Source organism: Nycticebus coucang, chromosome 10, assembly GCF_027406575.1.
Source record: "Nycticebus coucang isolate mNycCou1 chromosome 10, mNycCou1.pri, whole genome shotgun sequence".
NCBI lineage: Eukaryota > Metazoa > Chordata > Mammalia > Primates > Lorisidae > Nycticebus > Nycticebus coucang.
Window position 1 is genome coordinate 50,061,283 of NC_069789.1, and position 24,235 is coordinate 50,085,517.

The window sequence follows — 24,235 nt, forward strand, 5'->3', positions numbered from 1 at the left end:
AGCTATAACCTTTTCCAACAGAGAACAGTCCCCTTTTCCCCTTCATGCCTAACAGCTCTAGTTCTCATCGCTTTTATTAATGATCTGTTCAGTAGTCTTAGTCATCACTTTTGTTCCCTAAGTCCTCTCTAAGTTCACCATATTTTCTTTTTAGCAACTTCAAATTATTTTTAAAAGGAGGGAAGAGAAATTGTTTTTAAGTTAACCAATCAGTAGTTCTTAGCATTTGGTTTACTGATGGAAACCTAATGAGTGGTTATGTACCCTGTGCTCTACAAAATGGGATTATGCGCACACACACAAATTATGCAACTTCAGTAGGTTTAATAGACCCCAGAGCCCCCGATTAGGAACCTCTGGAATTTGGGGGCTTTGTTTTTAATTTTTATCAGTGAAACCGTATATTGTATGCTTTTTTGTCTCAAACTCTTATGAAGAACCCCTTTATCTAAGACAGATAAAACCATGTTGCTATGACTGAATCACAAGCCTATTGTTTGGTTCCCCCTTCCCATATTAGACAGCCCTGGAAGTACCTTTTATGTGATAGTCTTTCAAGAATCCACTATTATAAACAGTGCTGCATATCTCTTAAATGGAAAAAATAGAGCTGTAAACCATTTGAATTGATAATATGATTATCTTCACTAAAAATATGATCCACTTTGGTTTATTTAATATTCAGATAATATAAATCTGTAGTGGAAATCTATTTTCATGTATAGCCTTAACATTAATCCAGACAGCAACAGAGCTGCTTACTGATATCTCATGCAGTAGAAGCCCTGATTTTGGATCCAGAATCAGCAAGGTAATTCTATTAATAGTTTACATCACAATACTTTCAAATATGTTATCTTACCTAATCATCACAATAGTGTTTTAGAAGAGGTATTGCAAAAGAAAAATTCTCTCAGCATTTCCCAGGATCACATAACTTGTGAAAAAATACAGCTTTTCTGATTTTACTGTCTTAACCTCCTTCCTCCTATTTTTATTTTTTTCATTTTTGTTTTATTTATTTATTTATTTTGGAGAAATAGCTAAAGTTATTTTTTTTTTATTGTTAATTGTCATAGCTGTGTACATTAGTGCAATCAAGGGGCACAATGTGCTGGTTTCATATACAATCTGAAATATTCTCATCAAACTGTTCAACGTAGCCTTCATGGCATTTTCTTAGTTATTGTATGTAGACATTTGTATTCTGCATTTAGTAAGTTTCACCTGTACGCATTCTAAGATGCACCACAGGTGCGGCCCCACCCATTACCCTCCTTCCACCCTAACCTCCCCCCTCCCTTCCCCTTCCTTGGCCCTGTCCCCATAGTCTTGTGCTATAGTTGGGTTATAGCCTTCATGTGAAAGCTATAATTTAGCTTCATAGTAGGGCTGAGTACATTGGATACTTTTTCTTCCATTCCTGAGATACTCTGCTAAGAAGAATATGTTCCAGCTCCATCCATGTAAACATGAAAGGGGTAAAGTCTCCATCTTTCTTTAAGGCTAAATAATATTCCATGGTATACATGTACCACAATTTGCTAGTCCATTCATGGGTCGATGGGCACTTGGGCTTCTTCTATGACTTAGCAATTGTGAATTGGGCTGCAATAAACATTCTGGTACAGATGTCTTTGTTATATTGTGATTTTTGGTCTTCTGGGTATAAACCTAGTAAAGGAATTATAGAATCGAATGGCAGGTCTCTGTTCTCCAAATGTCCTTCCAGAAGGAACGTATTAGTGTGCATTCCCAACAGCAGTGTAGAAGTGTGCCCTTTTCTCCACATCCACGCCAACATCTCTGGTTTTTGGATTTTGTTATGTGGGCTACTCTTACTGGGGTTAGGTGATATCTCAAAGTAGTTTTGATTTGCATTTCTCTGATGATTAAGGATGATGAGCTTTTTTTCATGTGTTTGCAGATTATGTGTCTCTCTTCTTTAGAGAAGTTTCTCTTCAAGTCCCTTGCCACCCTAAGATGGGATCATGTGTTCTTTTCTTGCTAATACGTTTGAGTTCCCTGTGGATTATCAGGGAACTAATAGGTCTAACGTTATTAGACCTTTATCGGAGGTATAACCTGCAAATAGTTTCTCCCATTCTGAGGGCTGTCTGCTTGCTTTACTTACTATGTTCTTGGCTGTGCAGAAGCTTTTTATTTTCATCAGGTCCCAGTAATGTATTTTTGATACTGCTTCAATTGCCTGGGGAGTCCTCCTCATAAAATATTCATCCAGGCCGATTCCTTGAAGAGTTTTCCCTGCACTTTCTTCAAGTATTTTTATAGTTTCATGTCTTAAGTTTAAATCTTTAATCCAGGGAGAGTCTATCTTAAGTTAATAGTGAAAGGTGTGGGTCCAGTTTCAATGTTCTACGAGTTGCCAGCCAGTTCACCAGCAACTGGTTAAATGGGAAATCTTTTCCCCACTGAATGTTTTTAATTGGCTTGTCAAAGATCAAATAACAGTAAGTAGCTGGATTAATCTCTTGATTCTGTATTCTGTTCCAGACATCTACTTTTCTGTTTTTGTGCCAATACCATGCTGTTTTGATCACTATCGCTTTATAGTACAGTCTCAGCGCGATTCCTCCTGCTGTGTTTTTATTGCTGAGTAATGTTTTGACTATTCGAGGTTTTTTCTGATTACATATAAAATGAAGTAATATTTTTTCAAGATCTTTAAAATATGACAGTGGTGGTTTAATAGGAATTGCATTAAAATTATATATTGCTTTGGGTAGTATAGACATTTTAACAATGTCGATTCTTCCCAGCCATGAGCATGGTATGTTTTTCCATTTGTTAACATCTTCAGCTATTTCTTTTCTTAAAGTTTCATAGTTCTCTTTATACATCCTTTGTTAGGTACACTCCCAAATATTTCATCTTCTTTGGCACTACTGTGAAAGGAATACAGTCCTTGACTGTTTTTTCGGCTTGTTTATTGTTGGTATATATAAAGGCTACAGATTTATGGGTGTTGATTTTGTAGCCTGAGACATTGCTGTATTCCTTAATCACTTCTAAAAGTTTCGTAGTAGAGTCCCTAGTGTTTTCCAGATATACGATCATATCATCTGTGAAGAGTGAAAGTTTGATCTCTTCTGACTCTATGTGGCTACCCTTTTCTTCCCTAATTGCAATGGCTAAAACTTCCAGTACAATGTTAAAGAGCAATGGAGACAATGGGCAACCTTGCCTGGTTCCTGATCTAAGTGGAAATGATTTCAATTTAACTCCATTCAGTACGATATTGGCTGTGGGTTTCCTGTAGATGGGCTCTATTAGTTTAAGAAATGTCCCTTCTATACCAATTTTCTTAAGTGTTCTGATCATGAAGGGATGCTGGATATTATCAAAAGCTTTCTCTGCGTCAATTGAGAGAATCATATGGTCTTTATTTTTTAGTTTGTTTATGTGTTGAATTACATTTATAGATTTACGTATATTGAACCAGCCTTGAGACCCTGGGATAAATCCCACTTGGTCATGATGTATAATTTTTTTGATGTGTTGTTGGATTCTGTTTGTTAGGATCTTATTGAGTATTTTTGCATCAATATTCATTAGTGATATTGGTCTATAATTTTCTTTTCTTGTTGGGTCTTTCCCTGGTTTGGGGATCAAGGTGATGTTTGCTTCGTAGAATGTGTTGGGTTATATTCCTTCTTTTTGTATGTTTTGGAAGAGGTTTAGTAATATAGGTACTAGTTCTTCTTTAAAGGTTTGGTAGAATTCTGACGTAAAGCCATCTGGTCCTGGGCTTTTCTTTTTAGGGAGATTTTTGTATAGTTGATGCTATTTCAGAACTTGATATAGGCCTGTTCAACATTTCCACTTCGTTCCGGCTAAGTCTTGGTAGGTGGCGTGCTTCCAGGTATTGGTCGATTTCTTTCAGATTTTCATATTTCTGAGAGTAGAGTTCCTTGTAGTATTCGTTAAGGATTTTTTGAATTTCTGAGGGGTCTGTTGTTGTTTCATCTTTACCATTTCTGATTGATGAAATTAGAGATTTTACTCTTTTTTTCCTGGTTAGGTTGGCCAAAGGTTTATCTATTTTATTGATCTTTTCAAAAAAACCAACTTTTGGATTTATTGACCTGTTGTATAATTCTTTTGTTTTCAATTTCATTTAATTCTGTTCTGATTTTGGTTATTTCTTTTCTCCTGCTGGGTTGGGGTTGGAGTGTTCTTCTTTCTCCAGTTGCTTGAGATGTCCCATTAAGTTATTAACTTCCTCTCTTTCCGTTTTCTTGAGGAAGGCTTGCAGTGCTATAAATTTCCCTCTTAGGACTGCCTTTGCAGTATCCCTGAGGTCCTGGTAATTCGTGTCTTGATTGTTGTTTTGTTCCAAAAAATCGGTGATTTCCTTCTTAATCTCGTCTATAACCTATCTATACTTTAACGTAAGGTTGTTGAGCTTCCATGTTTTTGTATGGGTATGTAGGTTCCTGTTGTTTTTGAGTTCAACTTTCATTCCATGATGGTCTCAGAAGATGCAAGGAATAATTTCTATTTTTTTAAGTTTGCTGAGGCTAGATCTGTGGCCTAGGATGTGGTCGATTTTGGAGTATGTTCCGTGGGCTGATGAGAAAAATGTTTATTCCATTTTGTTGGGATGAAATGTTCTGTAGGTGTCTGTTAAGTCCAGATGTTGAATGGTTAAGTTTAAATCTGAAATTTCTTTGCTTAGCTTCTTTTTAGAGGATCTATCCAGCACTGCTAAAGGGGGTGTTAAAATCTCCAACTACGATGGAACTGGAGGAAATCAAGTTGCTCATGTCTGTTAGAGTTTCTCTTATAAATTGAGGTGCGTTCTGGTTGGGTGCATAAATATTAATAATTGAAATCTCATCATATTGAGTATTACCTTTAAGAAATATGAAGTGTCCATCCTTATCCTTCCTTATTTCGGTTGATTTTAAGACTATTGCAGGGCGGCGCCTGTGGCTCAGTGAGTAGGGCGCCAGCCCCATATGCCGAGGGTGGCGGGTTCAAACCCACCCCCGGCCAAACTGCAACAAAAAAAAATAGCCGGGTGCTGTGGCAGGCGCCTGTAGTTCCAGCTACTCGGGAGGCTGAGGCAAGAGAATCGCTTAAGCCTAGGAGCTGGAGGTTGCTGTGAGCTGTGTGAGGCCACGGCACTCTACCAAGGGCCATAAAGTGAGACTCTGTCTCTATTAAAAAAAAAAAAAAAAAGACTATTGCATCTGCAAATATGATTCTAACGCCTGCTTTTTTCTGATTTCCATTTGCCTGGAGTATAGATGACTATCCCTTCACCTTGAGTCTATACTTGTCTTTTAATGTAAGATGCTATTCTTGTATGCAGCACGTATCTGGCTTGAGTTTTTGTATCCAGTCGGCCAACCTGTGCCTCTTTAGAGGACAATTTAAACTATTCACATTAATTGGGAATATTGATATAAGCCTTTTGAGAGTCCAGTGGACATTTTTAATTCTTTCGCGACTGTGGAAGTTGTAATTTGATCAAAATTTTCTGAGTGGGTTTACTTTTGTGATGGAGGATTACGCTGGTCTTTATGGAGGATAGGTCTGAGAATAACCTGGAGAGCTGGTTTAATTATGGAAATTTCTTCAACATGTGAGTGTCATTGAAGTATTTAATTTGTCCGTCATAAATGAAACTCAGTTTAGCTGGATACAGGATCCTGGGTTGAAAGTTATTTTGTTTTATGAGAATAAAAGTCCATGACCATCCTCTTCTAGCTTGAAAGTTTTCAGCAGAGAGATTTGCAGTTATTCTAATATTCTTGCCCTTGTAGGTGATGGGTTTTTTTCGTCTGGCTGCTTTCAGAATTTTCTCCTTCATACTAACTTTAGTGAAATTGATTATGATGTGTCTGGGGGATGTCTTATTAGGGTTGAATCGTGCTGGAGCTCTGAAATTGTCTGCTATCTGAATTTCAGAATCTCTTGGCATGTCTGGAAAGTTCTCCTTTCTAATCTCATGGAGAAGAGACTCTGTGCCTTGTGAAGCTACTTCGTAACTTTCGGGGATCCCTATAAGACGAATATTGGTTTTCTTCGAATTATCCCAGAGCTCTCCGAGAGAGTTATCTGTTTTTGCCCTCCATTTCTCTTCCTCTGTGAGAGTTTGGGAGCGTTCAAAAGCTTTGTCTTCAATGTCACAAATCCTTTCCTCTGCTTGCTTCATTCTATTACTGAGGGATTCTACCGTGTTTCTCAGATCTTTGAGGGATTCAACTTCTTGTCTCAATGTGTCAAAATCTTTGATCATTTGGTCTTCGAATTCATTGAATTTTTGAGATATCTTGGGTTACTACTTGGAATTCTAATTGGATCTTATTTGCTATCCAGATTCTGAATTTGATTTCTGACATCTCAGCTATTTGTTTGTGCATGGTATCTTGTGCTGTGTCTGCCCCATTGATCCTTGGGGGAGTTGATCTACTCTGATTATTCATATTGCCAGAGTTTTTCTGTTGATTTCGCCTCATGATTATTTTTCACCGTTGCCTCTGGCCGTCCTCAGAGTTTGGGAGGTGTCTCTCCAAGATTAGATCCTAGTGGGATCACTCTATTGTTGCTGGATCTTTGTAGTGAGTGACCCTGTGTAGTTCCTCTGTGGCTGCCCCAGCCAGGGAGTTCTGGTTGTGGAAGCAGCTCCAGAGTGTGACAGCCCGAATCCAGCAACAGGGCGGGAGGTGGTGCGCACAGTTCTAGGAGTGCCTGGCGCCCAGTGACTTTGGCACAGAGAGCCCAAAGCTCCAGCAGTCTCTGGCCAGGAGAAGGGCTCTTCACAGAGGCAGGGAGGGCTCCTGAGGGCATGCAGCTACTGGAGTGTCTGGCCAGATGAGCAGGCCGTTGTGGAGGACTGGAGGGTACAGGAGGGAGTACACAGCGTTGCGCAGCTCCCACAGTTCCTGGTCAGGGCATGCGGAGGCCCGGTGGGTGCGCGGGTCGCTGTGCAGCTCTCATGGAGGTCCAGGCGGTGCCAGGCCCAGGAGTTTGAGGTTGCTTTGAGCTGTGACTCCATGGCACTCTACCCAGGGCAACAGCCCAAGGCTCCAGTGTGTCAAAACTGGTCTCACTCTGCCCCTGAGGGTTAAGACTGTAAGTCTGCTCAGTCACTAGGTTACTAGCTCCGACCTGATCCTTGCTCTGCAACCCTGAGGGCAGAGCTTGCCGGGGCAGTTCTCTCACAGTGGCTCCCTGCAGCCCATGGCCAAACACTATTAGCTCTGTCTGGCTCAGCAGCTCAGTCTTGGGCCCTAGAAAATGCCCAAAGTTCTCCGCACTCCTGCTCAAGCTCTCCCCAAGGCAGTTCAACTGAGTGCCACGTCCAAAAACAGCAAAACAGTTCACAGGCAAGGTCTTTCCAATTTGTAGTCTCACTGATGCTTGTACTTAAGGCTGCCGGCGAGATTAGGTCGATCGAACACATGCAACCACTTGCCAGTTTTCCACTGTTTTTGTCCTTCTCTTTGGGTCCAGAAGTCCCTTGCTGACTCCCTGTATCCTCAGAGGGATGATTATAGGCAGATCCCACCAGCCAGAGATGCCTGGAGTCTTATCTCCCCAGACTCACCGTGTCCAGTTGCAGGGAAGCTGTTACTCAGCTGCCATCTTGCTCTACCTCTCCTGTCTCCTGTTTTTAAAATGTTGATTTGGAAATATTAACTGGGAAGGAATTCTTTGAATATTAACAATTTTTTCTTGTATATTAAGCTTTTTATGAAAAATTGAATTAACGGTATGATTAAGCTTGACCTTGACATTTTTATTCTTTGGTTTCCCAAACCAAAATAGTCCTGGTTTTGCTTTGTTAAAATATTTGTTTCCCCAAATAACTAATTATTCAAAATTTGTGGCTTTATTAAAAAATGATGCATTGTTTACTGTTCCCCTTATGGTATTCTGTTTTAGAATATGTGTTTCACTGCCTATAATTTCTGTCTAATAAGGCCTGAGATTTCAAGATCACTTTCTTCTAAGAGAATATAATCAACAAAGCAATTTAAATTTCTTTACCCTAAAGTATTGACAGACTGTTTCATTTCAGGCCAATACCAGCATCTTTGCCAACAGTTTTAAAGTAGTAAGTAGCCACTCTCAGACTAGTGAGGCTACTTTTCCCCCCACTTACCTGATCCACTTTAGCATTTTCATGACATAAGAATTTTTACTTATTTTTCCATTTATCCTATTCTCATCTACATTGTCTTTCCCTTAGACATGTAGACATCCCTTGTAAGTTTTAGGTTGTTTTTAGGCTTCTGTGTCTTTCACAGTCTTTCCTAATTAATTAATACTTTCAGGCTTACATCATTTTTGATCATATTATATTCATTTTACCTCTTAATTTACTGATTTTCCAATGATTATACTGTTGGTTGTCAAAAGAGTGTTTTGGTTCCTTTTTTGGCTTTTTAACAGAGAGATAGGCACGTTGTCAACTGGGTAGTGTGAAAGAAGTTGTGTAGTCACCTCACAAATGTTCTCGCTGTGTCTCAAATTTCCCCCTTCCTATCATCTTTCTCTGCTTTTTTCCATCCCCAAACCCATCTTCACAAAGATGGAAAATCGCAAAAGGAAGCTTGTGCTGCAAATGGGAATGCTTTGGGTCTCATTCTCAATGCACAACCGCAAGGAATAGATTCCATCTAAAGCTTTGGTTCTTGATGTTATATGATTCTGTGCTTTGCAAATAAAGAAGGACCTGCTGCTAAAAAGAACCTCAAAAGGATGAATCATGCCCAGAAGTATTCTCTGGAGGTGTAGCTATGTTGACTATTTCACTATAGTTTTTACAAAAATCTTTCTTTGTCATAGCCTAGAAGATGTTAGAAGGGACCTTGTCTTACTCAGCTTTGGTATTTTTTTTTTTTTACATATACATGTGTTAATTAAGAGTCCTTTCTTTTGCCTTCACAAAATTAAAAAGACTTGAAATTTAATAACAATGTTTAAGATAAAGATTAGAAACCAAAACCTCATAAAGAACAAACAAACATAAATAACATTCAGAAAAGGAATCAGACAATTGCTATATCGAAATATTAATTGATAATAATAATGCAAAGAAAGTAACATTCGCATTGTCAAATAAGAGCATTCCTATCACAGAATCTTATTCAGCTTTGTATCATAGCAGCTATCATAGTTCTTGAGCCAGTATGTTCAGTAAATGTGGGAGAGGAAAAGGGTAGAGGTTTGTAATTATGAATGTTTTTGTCTACCTCATGCCAACTTATTTGGGTTATCAAGAAAAGATATTTTGAGATGCTTGTTCATAGTGTTTGCTCTGTCACAGTTCCTTTACACTTTATTTCTATTTGCCTAAAAATTGACAGAATAGTTTCTGGCCATGTCAGAATAACTAGTACTGGACTTCCCATCCTACATGAACAAGTAATATCCTTGATAAAACATGTGAATCAGCTGTTTTCAGACACTGGACAATAGGCAGCTGAGAAGTATAATCCCGAAGAGAAAGGACATAGTTAGGTAAACTCTTCAATAGTCCTTGCTTTTTTCTACCTTAGACTACTCTGAGGGAGGAAGAACTACAACAGAACACAGTAGTCTTACTAAGTTGAAGAGATGGCGATCAGGATTTGGAGAACCTAAGGAGCTTTCCAGAAAAACAGCTCCAGAAATCTGCATAGGCTGTGAGTCTTAGCTGCACATGTGTAAGGTGAAGTGCAACAAGGCTGAGCAAAACACAAGCACAAGGGAAGAACAATTACCAGAAGAATATAAGCTGAACAATTAACAGAGCTCACAGGCTGGAAAATGTTTGAATTTCAAGCAGCCAAATTGGAGTGACCTTATTGAACACCCAAAGCATTCAGAAGAGATACCAATAGTATGATACTGCATTAACTGTCTACCAAAACAAATTTAACATTCTTTAAAGACAATAAAATCCAAAAAAATCAACAATGTAAGATTTAAGTTTATGGCATCTAATCAGAATTTACTTACACACAAGAAAAAGAGGAAAACGTGGCAGATAACCAAGAGAACATTCGGTCAATTAAAAACAGATTGATAAATGACAGAAATGATAGAATTAGCCACCTTTTTCTACTCTTTGCCATCCCCAAACCCATCTTCACAAAGATGGAAAATTGTAAAAGGAAGCTTGTGCTTCAAATGAGAATCCTTGGACTTTAAAACAGCTTTTACTAATAGTTTCAAAGATACAAAGGTAAATGGTAACGTAATGAAGAAGAAAAAACAGGTTAAAAAGACTAAATGGGCGGCACCTGTGGCTCGAAGGAGTAGGGCTCCGACCCCATATGCCGGAGGTGGCAGGTTCAAACCCAGCCCTGGCCAAAAACTGCAAAAGAAAAAAAAAGATTAAATGGAACTTCTAGAGCTAAAAAATATAATATCTTGATTTTAGATTTAAGAATAATTTTGATAAAGAATTTGAGGTTGATTAGGTTGTGCTTAACAGTAGACTAAATACTACATACAAAAGAAAAGATCAGTGAACTTGAAGACACAGCAATAAAAACCTAAATTAGAACTAAGGAAGAAAATAAAGGCTAAAAAATTTAACAAAATCGGGCAGCACCTGTGGCTCAAAGGGTTAGGACTCTGGCCCCATATGCCGGAGGTGGTGGGTTCAAACCCAGCCCCAGCCAAAAACTGCAAAAAAAAAAAAAAAATTAACAAAATTAGCCTGTGGGACAGTGTCATTTGGACTAATATACATGTAACTGGAATCTGAGGGAGAGGGTGGGAGCATGGAAAAATACTGAAATGGCTGAAAGTATTTCTTATTTAATTGAAAAGGTAAACACACAGAACCAAGAAACTTAATGAACTCCTAGCAGGATAAACAAAGAAAATCACAATAAGGCACACTAATCAAATTGCTGGAAGCCAATGATAAAGACAAAAATTTAGAGAAAAGATAGATTACATAGGAAGAAAGATCAGAATGTTCACTCATTTCTCATTAGACATAATGTGAGCCTAAAGGCAATTCGAACAACATTTGTGAAGCTCTAGGAAAAAAAGTTAACCTAGTATTCTGTATTCAAAAATACTCCTCCAAACAAACAAAAAACACTATAGGGCAGCACCTATAGGGCTCAAAGGGGTAGGGCGCCCCATGTGCCAGAGGTGGTGGGTTCAAACCCAGCCCCAGCCAAAAACTGAAAAAAACAAACAAACAAAAATACTCCTCAAAAATTAAGGTTAAAAAAGATATTTTCATAGAAAATCTGAAAAATTTTGTCACTAGCAAGTCTGTTGATACAGTAAATGTTGAAGGAAGTTCTTCAAGCCAAAGTTATTTTACATATAAAGTCAGATCTTTGAGGAATCCCACAAATTTGATATGTTGTATTCTCATTTTCATTCAGTTCAGTATTTTCTTTTCTAATTTCCTTTGTGATTTCCTGACCTACTGGATTTTTTAGAAGTGTTGTTACATTTCTGAATATTTGGTAATTTTCCAGAGATAATTTTTTCTTTTCAAATAAAATTCTTTCAGATAATATATACTATTTATTTCAGTGCTTTTACATTTGAGATTGTTTTATGGCTCAGCAGATATGGTTAATCTTGATCAATTTTCCAAATGTACTTGAAAAGATGTATGAGTAATAAACTCAGAATGAGTAACATTAGAAATGGCAAATATTTCAATTTTTAATTTTTTAAAAGATAATTGACCATTTAGAGCAAAAATGTTAGCAGTTTAGGGGTTCATAAGACGTAGAAGTGAAATGTATGAAAACAAGACAACAGGAAGGGAGAATGTAGTATTAAGAAACTCATATGTCATATGAAGTATTGTTTGACAGTAACTTCTGTTAAACTAAGGGTGAATATTTTAAACTATAGAGGAGACAGCAAAAAATAAAACAAGCCAATTGAGGAATAAAATGTAATAATAAAAAAAATAAAATCCAAAAGAGAAGAGAGAAAGAGGGAAAAGATGGGAAAAGGAGGAGGAAAGAAAACAAATAGGAAAAGTCGGAAACAAATCAAAAAGAGGGTACACATAAACCCAGGGTTACTGGTAATCATGGTAATTGTAGATAGTCTGTAAAGTCAGATAATTAGACTGGGCAAAACAAAATACAGCTATATGCTTAGCACAAGAAACTCATTTTAAATGTAAAAACATACATATATTAAAGGCAAATCAAAGGATGAAGGGTATATTATACAAACTGTAATAAGAAAGCTGGAGTGTCCATATTAATTTAATATAAAGTACATTTTAACACAGGAACTGTTGCCAGTGAGAAAATTTTAACACAGGAACTGTTGCCAGTGAGAAAGAGGTAATTTCATCATGATTTTTTAAAAATCACTTCATCCAAAAGACTTAATGCTAAATATGTATCTACTAACAGATCTTTCAAATACAGTAGAACCTCTGAAGGTTGACCACTCAAGGGACTAAGAAACTGGACAACACATGGAGATGGTCAACATGAGGAACAAGGCTGTAGGAAGGTGGTCAACTATGGAGGTTCTATTGTAACAAAAACTGACAGGACTGAAGAAGAAATAAGCAAATCCACAATTACAGTTGGAGATTTCAATACTTCCTTCTGAATAACTGATGGAACACCTTGTCAGAAAATCAGTTAGGATACAGAAGACTTGAACAGCACAATCAACCACCTGCCCTAATTGACATTTATACAGCACGTACAGTAGCACTTTTCAAGTGTGTCTGGACGGTTTACCAAGATTAACCATATGCTGGGCCATAAAATGACTCAATAAATGTGAAAGCATTAAATGGTATAAATTATCTGACTGAACCAAGTTAGAAAAGAACAAAAAATGATCTCTGGCAAATTGCCAAATATTTGGAAATGAAATAACATTTCTAAAAACTCTAGTAGGTCAGGAAATCACAAAGGAAATTAGAAAATATGTTGAACTGAATGAAAACGAGAAAACAACATGTCAAAACCTGTGGGATGCACTAATGCAAAGCGAAATTTATAGATTTAAATGTTTTGATATAGAAAGCTTAAAATCAATATATTTTTACCTTATGAAACTAGGAAAAGAAAGCAAGTTAAACCCAAAGTAATTGGAAGGAAATAATAAAGATAAGGGTACTAATCAGTGAATTAGAAATAATAGAAAAAATCTCGACCTTACCTCTCACCATACACAAAAATTCCACATGTATCATAGACCAAAATATAAAGCTCCAAACTTTCTAGAAAACTGTATTGGAGAAATACTTTATGAACTTGAAGCTAGGGAGATTTCTTAGGGCATTGACAGAAGTTAACCAACGAAAGAAAAATTTGAATTGGATTTAAATTTTTTCTTTTTTTTTGGCCAGGGCTGGGTTTGAACCCACCACCTCCGGTGTATGGGGCCGGCGCCTTACTCTTTTGAGCCAGGCACCGCCCTGGATTTAAATTTTTAAACTGCTTTTTATAAGGTGTCATTAAGAAAATGAGACAAGTTATAGGAAGGAAGAAAATATACTTGAACATATTTTATCAAGATACTTGGATCCCGAACGTATTAAGAACACTGTACAACTTGAGATGAGCCATTTTTTTTAATTGATAAGAGATTTGAACAGACACTTGAAAAAAGAACATATGCTAATATCCAGTAGGCACATGAAAAGACACGTCATTAGTCACTAGACAAATGCTAATTAAATCAATGAGATGCTACACCCACTAGAACAGCAAAGATTAAAGACCTTCAGTACCAAATGGTGAAGATATGGAGGGACTTCAGTTTACATATTGTTAGAAATCCAAATTGATGCAACCACTTTGGAATGCTGTTTGTGAGGGTCTAAAAATGTAAACACTTACCATATGACCACCAATTCTACTACCTATTTACTCAAGAGAATTGAAAACATTTCCACACAAAATTCTTTTTTTTCTTCTAATAGAGTCTGTCACCCTCAGTACTGGGCATCACAGCTCACAGCAACCTCAAACTGTACTTAAGTGATTCTCTTGCCTCAGCCTCCCAAGTAGCTGGGACTACAGGCGCCCACCACAATGCCCGGCTGTTTATTTTTTGTTTCGCCTGTCATTGTTGTTTAGCCTGCCTGGGCCAGGTTTGAACCCACCAGCCCCTGTGCATGTGGCTGGGCGCCGTAACCACTGTGCTATGGGCGCCAGGCTTCCACACAGAATTCTATACAACTGTTTGTAGCAGCTTTATTCATAGTAACAAAATCTGGAAAAATCCAAATGTCTCTGAACAGACTAATGGATAAGCAAATTGTGTGTCCATGCAATTGGAATGTTACTCAGTAATAAAGATGAATGACCTATTGATCACTCAACAGGACATGTGAAAAGCACAGATGTCTCCTTAAAAACATGCTTTGAAAGAAGCCAATGGTGAGAATTGGTGAAAGCAAAAGCTGGTTTTTTGAGAAGATTAATAAAATTGATAAAACTAGCTAGTCTGAACAAGAAAAGTGATACAAATTATTGTATCAGTAATAAGGAAAATAAAATAAGGGTATCAGTACAAATCCTATAGATATTTAAAGCATAATAAGAGAATAATAATTTTGTGCCAATAAAATTGCTAATTTAGGTGAACAGGACAAATTCAAATGTATTCCTTATGAATAAAGTCATAAAAATTTCGGCAAAACATAAACAAATTGAATTTGGCAATACATAAAAGGAGAATTCATTAAGATTAAGTAGGGTTTATCCCAGGAATGCTAGGTTGGTTGAACACTGGAAAATCAATCTATATAATTCACCATATTGCAGAATAAAGCAAAACTAACATGGGAGGACTTAACTACTGATTTCAAGACTTAGTATAAAGCTACACTAAGATAATGTGATATCAGCTTAAAGGTAGAGTGGAGAGTCCCAAAATACTCATGTGGTCACTTGATTTTTGTCAAAGATACCAAGGTATTTCAATGGGTGGAGAATAATCTTTTCAACATACTGTGCTAGAACAACTAAATATATAGAAGGAAAAAAATCTTGACTTCACTCTATACACAAAATTATGTACTGTATGGCCCTACATACATGAACTATTAGGAAGAATAAATCTCAAATATGTAGAAATAAAAAGCTAGAAATGGAATTTTTATTAACTTATTTTTGTAGTTAGTTGTCCCACAAAGTCCATCATAAAAATGAACTTCAGTTCTTGTCTTAAGACAGCTTAAGATATAGTACAGAGCAGGAAACAGCTTTGGAGCCAAGCAGATATGCACATGAATCCCTCATCACTCCCAGCTCTGTGAATATATTTCATATCACCAAGCCACATATGCATAAACTATAGGTGGAGAATTGTGCCTTTTTCTTAGAGTGGTTGTGAAGATGAAATGAAATATCCTATGTCAAGTACCTAGCTCAAGTGCCTTGCACTTCATAGGCATTAAAATGACGCTAGGGAATAATAAAAGCAATATTACGCCTGGCGTATTTAAATTACCTACATTGCATTTTCAAAAGTTTAATTATAGTGCAAGAGAAAAGAATTCTTTTCTCACTTTAAATATTTTCAGAAATATGTCGTTGAAGCCGTAGAGGAAAACTCTAGGTTAAACTTCTCCCAATGTGCTCTGTATAATTAGCTTTTTCCCAAATATTCTGTGCATTTCACCTCTATGCTTTAAATTCATACCGTTTCCCCAACCATGAATGTTCCCGTACTTTTCATCTCTTCAAATTTTATCCATCCTACTTACCTAGTTACCTTTTCCAATGTCTTAGGTCTATTTCACCTCATGTCAGCAACAAGGTTTAAACGCTTTCTTATTTCCTGACACCCAATGTGATTAAGAATTTCACAACTTTCCGGGCGGCGCCTGTGGCCCAGCGGGTAGGGCACTGGCCCCATATACCGAGGGTGATGAGTTCAAACCCAGCCCTGGCCAAAACTGCAACAAAAAAATAGCTGGGTGTTGTGGTGGGTGCCTGTAGTCCCAGCTGCTCGGGAGGCTGAGGCAAGAGAATTTCCTAAGCCCAGGAGCTGGAGGTTGCTGTGAGCTGTGTGACGGCACAGCACTCTACAGAGGGTGATAAAGTGAGACTCTGTCTCTACAAAAAAAAAAAAAGAATTTCACAACTTGAAGTCAGATCTGGGTTTGAATTCTGGCTTGCCACTTACTAGTAGATGACTATACGCAAATTACTTAACCTTTCCAAGCCTCAGTTTCCTCATCTGTAAATGAAAATAATTTTATTATTTTAAAAATTAAATGAGAATCTGTGGAAAGTGACTGATAATTTTAGTCATTAAAATAGTTAGTGTTTTGGTTGATTAATTGATACTGATCTTTTCTTCAGTTTCCAGGAATATGGATCTACTGCAGCACCCCATGCTGATAGTGAATATGAGAGAAGAATGATGTCTGTATATAATCATGTCTTGGAGGAGGTAGAATCACTCAATCGGAAATACACTCCTGTTTCTTATATGGCAAGTGGCATTTGTTTTACTGAGCTTTTTTAATGTGGAAGAGGGTGTTTTTTTCCATGTCTGGCACTTACTGTGTGAGCTCAACAAATTAACCCCTCTGTACTTATTTCCTGATCTCTGAAATAGGGCTAATACAGTACCAACTTCAGCATTGTGGTGGGCATTAAATGAGATAATCCATGAAAGCACTTAGCACTAGATCTGCTACATAGCCACATTAACACAGAAAATCTCTACTGGAATGCAGATTAAACTTTTTTTTTTCTTTTTCAACAATTCAACTGAAGTTACAATAGTTCTCTACCCTGACTGCGTATTAGAGTCAATTTGGGAGCAAATTCTTTTTTAAGTTGGGAACTTTAAAAAACACACACACATCAATATCCAGGCCCTATCCCAGAATAATTAACTCAGAATCTCTGGAACTGAAGCCCAGGCATTAGTACTTTTAAACACTCCCAGGTGATTCTGTCATGCCTGCCAGTGGTGAAAATCAATGGCCAACTGAACCAGAAAGAACTGGGTTGTTCTCTAGCAGTAAGTCAGTTCCTGCCAAGTGATGACATTAATGTCTTTTAATACACTTCCACCTTCAGCCTGTAGAATCTCTGCTGCCTAAGGCACTGTCGTACAGTCACTTTTTATTAAATCTGCTCCCCCTAACTTCCCAGTCACAGGACAGATTTACATACGGTCATACAGATTTTCTCCTCCCTGCCTTACTATGTCCCAGTATCTCAGCAGAGACTGTTAGAACAGAACAGATAGAGAAACAGAATACCACAGACTGGGTGGTTTAAACAAGAGACATTTATTTCTTACAGTTCTGGAAGTGGGGAAGTCCAGGATTAAGGTGCCAGTTTATTAAGTTCCTGGTGAGGGCTTTCTTCCTGGCCTTGGTGATAGCCTCCTGCTGGCTGTGTCTTTACATGGTGGGGAAGAGAGAGAGCTCAAGTCTCTTCCTCTTCTTTAAGGATACAATCTCCAAATACCATCACATTGGAGGTTAGAGCTTCCAACATGGAACCAAGATATTCAGTCCATAAAACCCAATATCTGAACTTTACACTTGGAGAGTTTCTCTTTCCCTGCTCACTCATTAGATGGAGATATTCCCTGTATCTGGCTTCTGGCTCCTACTCTTCTCATTCTGTACTCTCCACCCCTTATCAAGAGTCTTAGAGTGAATTGGCAGGATCTGTCATTAAAGAGTTAGATTAGATTTAAGGATGGATAATTTCCTCAACACACTGCTGTCTGTTGTAAAGTTCTCAGTAAGTAGTATTTGCTGAATATACACTGAGATTGGTTGTTTAGACAGACTGTAAAGACTATCTTTGAAGAAAATACACCTATGTAAGACAGTGATTATTTTCATGTCCCTTAAGCCCCCACCCTAAGAAATTAAATAGATGCTAAACAGTAACTTCATTTTGATGGCTTTGAATCACTGAATATAATGAAGAGAATGGAAGGTTTCTATCCATGAGAAGACACAGAACAGAGAAAAGAGCCCTAGCCTCATTCAGAACTGGGTTCACATTCTGGCTGTGCTACTTAGCAGCTCTGTGACTTTAGACAAATTACATTAACATCCTTTTGTTCGAAATGGAAAAAAACACCTATTTCATAAGATTACTGTGACATTTAAATGAAATACTGCATATTGCCCACCCCAGTACCTGGCATATAGGAGTGGTTAATAAGAGTTATGGTAGTTTTCTTTTTCTCCATTTCCAACTTGTATTTCATAGATTTGATACTTTCTGAGCCCCCAAATTCGGTGCATTAAGTATTTATTGGATGCTAGGAATAGAAATATGACAAAGACACAAGGTCTTCCCTCAGGTTGTCCCTAGTTTAAGAGAGACAGATTTTATAAACAAATTACAAGATATATATATAGATTTCTGCACAAGGTAGAGATGTAGCACAAAAAAGAGAGTGAGTTATTTATTTAAAGGATAGGGAAAGTCAAGTTTGGGTGCAATTCAGAGAGAAGGTATCTTTGCGTATGAGTTTTCCAGACAGATAAGAAGGGGTAGTGAATCTTAGGCAGAGACATGTTCAAAAGCAGAGATGTCAAATGACACGTTGTCTTTGAGAACAGTTGTTATTGCTACAGAGTAGTGTACAGACTGAGGGTTGGAGATGAGTCCTAAGAGGCCGGCAGAGGCCAGATAACTATAGCTTTGGAAGCAGAATTAAGGAGTTTGGATTTTACTGTTAGGCACAGGGGAAACTTTTTAAAAATTTTAAACAGGTGGGAAAAAAATGCTTAAGATAAATTGTATATTACTGTTACGTAAAAGCAGAATAGGTAATGATGCGAAGGCTATAAAATTACAGAAAAGATAAATGGTTATAAGGCTTTTGCAGTAATCCAAAGTAAGGACCAAATTAATAAAATGGCAATAGGAATGAGAAGAACAGATGTATATGAGACATATTTAGAGGTAGTATTTTCAAGGCTTGAGTTTTATTATTATATTTTTTTAATTAAATATGAGGTGATGGAGACATGACTTCCAGTGATCAACCCTGATCCCTTACTGAGATGGAGACTATAGAGAGGTGGTGGGAGAAGATGAGGTCTATTTTCAAACATGTAGCTGTCTTTTGGCAGTTGGATAATAAATAGATCTGGATTGGAAGAAAGATGGGCCAGAATGCATGTAAGGTTGTCAAGAGCTTCTTAAAAGTCATGGGGATAGAGAGAATTGTCTATGAAGAACATAAAGATTGAAAGAGAAGATGTTCAGCATTTAAGGAACAAACAAAAGAGGAAGATCTTAGGAAAGAATATGGAGAAAGGGTGGATAAGGAAAAAAAGTGAGGGGAGGGGCCATTAAGTGGAATTTTGTGGAAAAAGAGCATATCAAGTGCTACAGAAACCTTAGAAAATATACGAAGACTGAAAAGAATGTTAGATTGGGCAGTCAAGAGTGTTAGTCTTCCTACTTGTTTACAAATCGTGGTATGTAATTTCACATCTTCAGACCATGACTTTAATAGTGATCTGCTAACATACGTATGGAGGTGTACCCAAAGACCTGTGGACCCCAGAGTCAGTCCACACTTTGCCATTGGGGGATTGTAAAATCTGCATTTATTCTTTTAAAAGGCAAAATGGCGGCTTTCTGCCTGGAAACAGCTTAAAGTCACTGTGGTTCTCTGAAGTCCATAAACACTATTGTGGTATCAAAGATCCCACCACAGGTAGTATGTTCTTGCGGATGCTTTTCAGATTCCTTGATGCAGAAAGATGAGTAGTGCTGCTTTAACAGTTAAACCTAAGGAAATAGAACCAGTGTCTGTAAATCTGTGTTGTGGTTATCACAAGTAATAGACCTAGCATTTGTACTGTGAGTCTGTTGGACACAAAGTATTTGACTGCCTGAACCGAATGGGGTTTTTTATAAACCCAAAAATCCCAAAGGATTTTTCTGGCTTTTAGCCTTAACACCCAGCTTTTTAAAAAATGTTTACAGCATGAGCTGCTAGATGGTACCCTGCTTGGACAGGCCGAACACTACATAGTGCAGTGGTTTCCAGCAGTGGCGGGGAGGGTGTCACTGAGGAAAGGATGGTAGACCAAGGAGGAATGGTTCTGGTTCACCCAAAGTTAAGTATTCTGCTTATGCTTTAATTGTTCTGTTAAGTTTGCAAATCAGTGATGAAATAGAACAAAATCAACGAAGAGTTAAGCAACCTAGGTTCAAATCTAGCTGCTTCCATTACCAGTCTGTGACCTGTGTTATCAGCAAACTGAGGATTAACCTGGGCAGTTTTTAAAATATTCTGATTCTGTTACTGCTTTCACTAAGATATCACATCTGATAGATGCTTTTCATTCTTCTTGTTTCTATTCCTCTGCACTTACTTTGATTTTTAAAAATCTCAATTAAATGTGTGAAGTAGATTTTAGAAATAAGGTATTTTATTGGCCTGGCACCCATAGCACAGTGGTTACGGCACTGGCTACATACACCAAGGCTGGCAGGTTTGAACCCAGCCCCGGCCAGCTAAACAACAATGACAACTGCAACAAAAAAATAGCCAGGCATTGGGTGGTGCCTGTGGCTCAAAGGAGTAGGGTACCGGCCCCATAGGCCAAAGGTGGCAGGTTCAAACCCAGCCCTGGCCAAAAACTGCAAAAAGAAAAAAAAAAAAAAAATTAGCCAGGCATTATGGCGGGCGCCTGTAACCCCAGCTACTTGGGAGGCTGAGGCAAGAGAATCGCTTGTGCCCAAGAGTTTGAGGTTGCTGTGACACCACGGCACTCTACTTATAAAAAAAAGATATTAACATTTTAAGATTCCATAGAAGTAGACTGTATAGTTAGTCATCTTTCATCTGAATTCTGGTAAGTTGCCACCATTGCTCACTCTCTGGGAACTGATACTGTAGAGACAGAGAAGCCACCTAGTGGAAATGGGATAAAACAATGAGTCAGCTCAAAGCCAAAACTCCCCGTAGGATCTGGTGTCAAGCCTCAGACACCCAGATCCTGCTCTGGCTTCTTTACCATGCTCTTTATCATATTCTGCCATATGATAATTACTCTATGTTTTAGTATATAACATAATCATATAATAATATGTCTGGTAACTCTAAGCATGCTATTCCAAAATGCTAAATTTGCATATTGCTTGGCCTTCAAAAAGATATAGATTTTCTCTTTTCTACCAATTATTTCTTATTGAATCTTTCATGTCATTGTACTTCTTGACATGGAAGATTTTATAGACAGACACAGTTCCTGGATGTTGTGTTATTTCCTGATTGGTATATATATTTGTACTGATCTATATGAGCATTTGTAGTTTGAAACTGAATGTACCATTTGTTGATGAGATTGAAAATCTATTATTTAATGTTATTTCTTTTCTTTCCCCAGCATACAGCATGCCTCTGTAATGCTATCATCGCTTTGCTGAAAGTTCCCCTTTCATTTCAGAGATATTTTTTCCAGAAACTTCAGTCTACCAGCATAAAGGTAAATGTAGGGATAATACTATAATAATACAGGTTTAATATCTATCTTTTGAAGATTAAATGGTACATAACTATACTTCAGTATCTTACCTTTGGTTTTCATAAAACTTAACACACTTTAGTTGCATAGTTTCCTCCCTTTATCAAGTGGTTTTGTGAAGGAATGGGGTTTGTGAGTTAACCTCCTCCCTTTTTATTTTTATTTTTTTATTTATTTATTTTTAATTTATTTTTTTAGTGTTAAATCATAACTGTGTACATTAGTGCAATCAAGGGGTACAATGTGCGGGTTTCATATACAATCTGAAATATTCTCATCAAACTGTTCAATGTAGCCTTCATGGCATTTTCTTAGTTACTATATGTAGGCATTTGTATTCTGCATTTAGTGAGTTTCACCTGTACCCATTCTAAGATGCACCGTAGATGTGGCCCCACCCATTACCCTCCCTCCAACAAAACCTCCCCCCTCCCTTCCCCTTCCTTGGCCCCTTCCCCATAGTCTTGTGCTATAGTTGGGTTATAGCCTTCATGTGAAAGCTGTAATTTAGCTTCATAGTAGGGCTGAGTACATTGGGTACTTTTTCTTCCACTCCTGAGATACTTTGCTAAGAAGAATATGTTCCAGCTCCATCCATGTAAACATGAAAGAGGTAAAATCTCCATCTTTCTTTAAGGCTGCATAATATTCCATGGTATACATGTACTACAATTTGTTAGTCCATTCATGGGTTGATGGACACTTGGGCTTCTTCCATGACTTAGTGATTATGAATTGGGCTGCAATAAACATTCTGGTACAGATGTCTTTGTTATATTGTGATTTTTGGTCTTCTGGGTATAAAGCTAGTAAAGGAATTATAGGATCGAATGGCAGGTCTATTTTTAGGTCTCTAAGTATTCTCCAAACATCCTTCCAGAAGGAACGTATTAGTGTGCATTCCCACCAGCAGTGTAGAAGTGTGCCCTTTTCTCCACATCCACGCCAACATCTCTGGTTTTGGGATTTTGTTATGTGGGCTACTCTTACTGGGGTTAGGTGGTATCTCAGTGTAGTTTTGAGTTGCATTTATCTGATGATTGAGGATGATGAGCTTTTTTTCATGTGTTTGTAAATTGTGTGTCTGTCTTCTTTAGAGAAGTTTCTCTTCAAGTCCCTTTCCCACCCTGAGATGGGATCACGTGTTCTTTTCTTGCTAATATGTTTGAGTTCTCTGTGGATTCTGGTTATTAGACCTTTATCGGAGGTATAACCTGCAAATATTTTCTCTCATTCTGAGGGCTGTCTGCTTGCTTTACTTACCGTGTTCTTGGCTGTGCAGAAGCTTTTTAGTTTGATCAGGTCGCAGTAGTGTATTTTTGACACTGCTTCAATTGCCTGGGGAGTCCTCCTCATAAAATATTTACCCAGGCTGATTCCTTCAAGAGTTTTCCCTGCACTTTCTTCAAGTATTTTTATAGTTCCCTGTCTTAAGTTTAGATCTTTTATCCAGTGAGAGTCTATCTTAGTTAATGGTGAAAGGTCTGGGTCCAGTTTCAATCTTCTATAGGTTGCCAGCCAGTTTACCCAGCACCATTTGTTAAATAGGGAATCTTTTCCCCACTGCCTGTTTTTAATTGGCTTGTCACAGATCAAATAATGGTAAGTAGCTGAATTTATCTCTTGATCTCTATTCTGTTCCAGACATCTACTTCTCTGCTTTTGTGCCAGTACCATGCTGTTTTTTGATCACTATCGATTTACAGTACAGTCTCAGGTCTGGTAGCGTGATTCCTCCTGCTTTGTTTTTATTGCTGAGTAATGTTTTGGCTATTTGAGGTTTTTTCTGATTCCATATAAAACGAAGTATTATTTTTTCAAGATCTTTAAAATATGACAATGGAGGTTTCACAGGAATTGCATTAAAATTATATATTGCTTTGGGTAGTATGGACATTTTAACAATGTTGATTCTTCCCAGCTATGAGCATGGCATGTTTTTCCATCTGTTAACATCTTCAGCTATTTCTTTTCTTAATGTTTCATAGTTCTCTTTGTATAGATCTTTCACATCCCAAATATTTCATCTTCTTTGGCACTTACTGTGAAAGCAATAGAGTCCTTGACTGTTTTTTCAGCTTGGTTATTGCTGGTATTTATAAAGGCTACAGATTTATGGGTGTTGATTTTGTAGCCTGAGACATTGCTGTATTCCTTGATCACTTCTAAAAGTTTTGTAGTAGAGTCCCTAGTGTTTTCCAGATATACGATCACATCATCTGCGAAGAGTGAAAGTTTGATCTCTTCTCACCCTACATGGATACCCTTGATTGCCTTTTCTTCCCTAATTGCAATGGCTGAAACTTTCATTACAATGTTAAAGAGCAATGGAGACAATGGGCAACCTTGCCTGGTTCCTGATCTAAGTGGAAATGATTTCAATTTAACTCCATTCAATACGATATTGGCTGTGGGTTTGCTATAGATGGCCTCTATTAGTTTAAGAAATGTCCCTTCTATACCAATTTTCTTAAGTGTTCTGATCATGAAGGGATGCTGGATATTATCAAAAGCTTTTTCTGCATCAATTGAAAGAATCCTTATTTTTTCGTTTGTTTATGTGTTGAATTACATTTATAGATTTACGTATATTGAACCAGCCTTGAGACCCTGGGATAAATCCCACTTGGTCATGGTGTATAATTTTTTTGATGTGTTGTTAGATTCTGTTTGTTAGGATCTTATTATTTTTGCATCAATATTCATTAGCGATATTGGTCTATAATTTTCTTTTCTTGTTGGGTCTTTCCCCAGTTTGGGGATCAA

General features: G+C 37.6%; 1 protein-coding gene across 1 annotated transcript in view; it reads left to right on the forward strand.

Annotated features, from left to right (window-relative positions):
* The window catches only part of INTS7 (integrator complex subunit 7), a 125,891-nt gene that overhangs the window by 90,924 nt on the left and 10,732 nt on the right, over nucleotides 1-24,235 (forward strand). Inside the window, exons 16-18 of the mRNA XM_053605370.1 lie at nucleotides 743-811; nucleotides 16,299-16,431; nucleotides 21,332-21,430. Coding sequence (XP_053461345.1) covers nucleotides 743-811; nucleotides 16,299-16,431; nucleotides 21,332-21,430 — 301 coding nt within the window. The remainder of the gene's footprint in view (nucleotides 1-742; nucleotides 812-16,298; nucleotides 16,432-21,331; nucleotides 21,431-24,235) is intronic.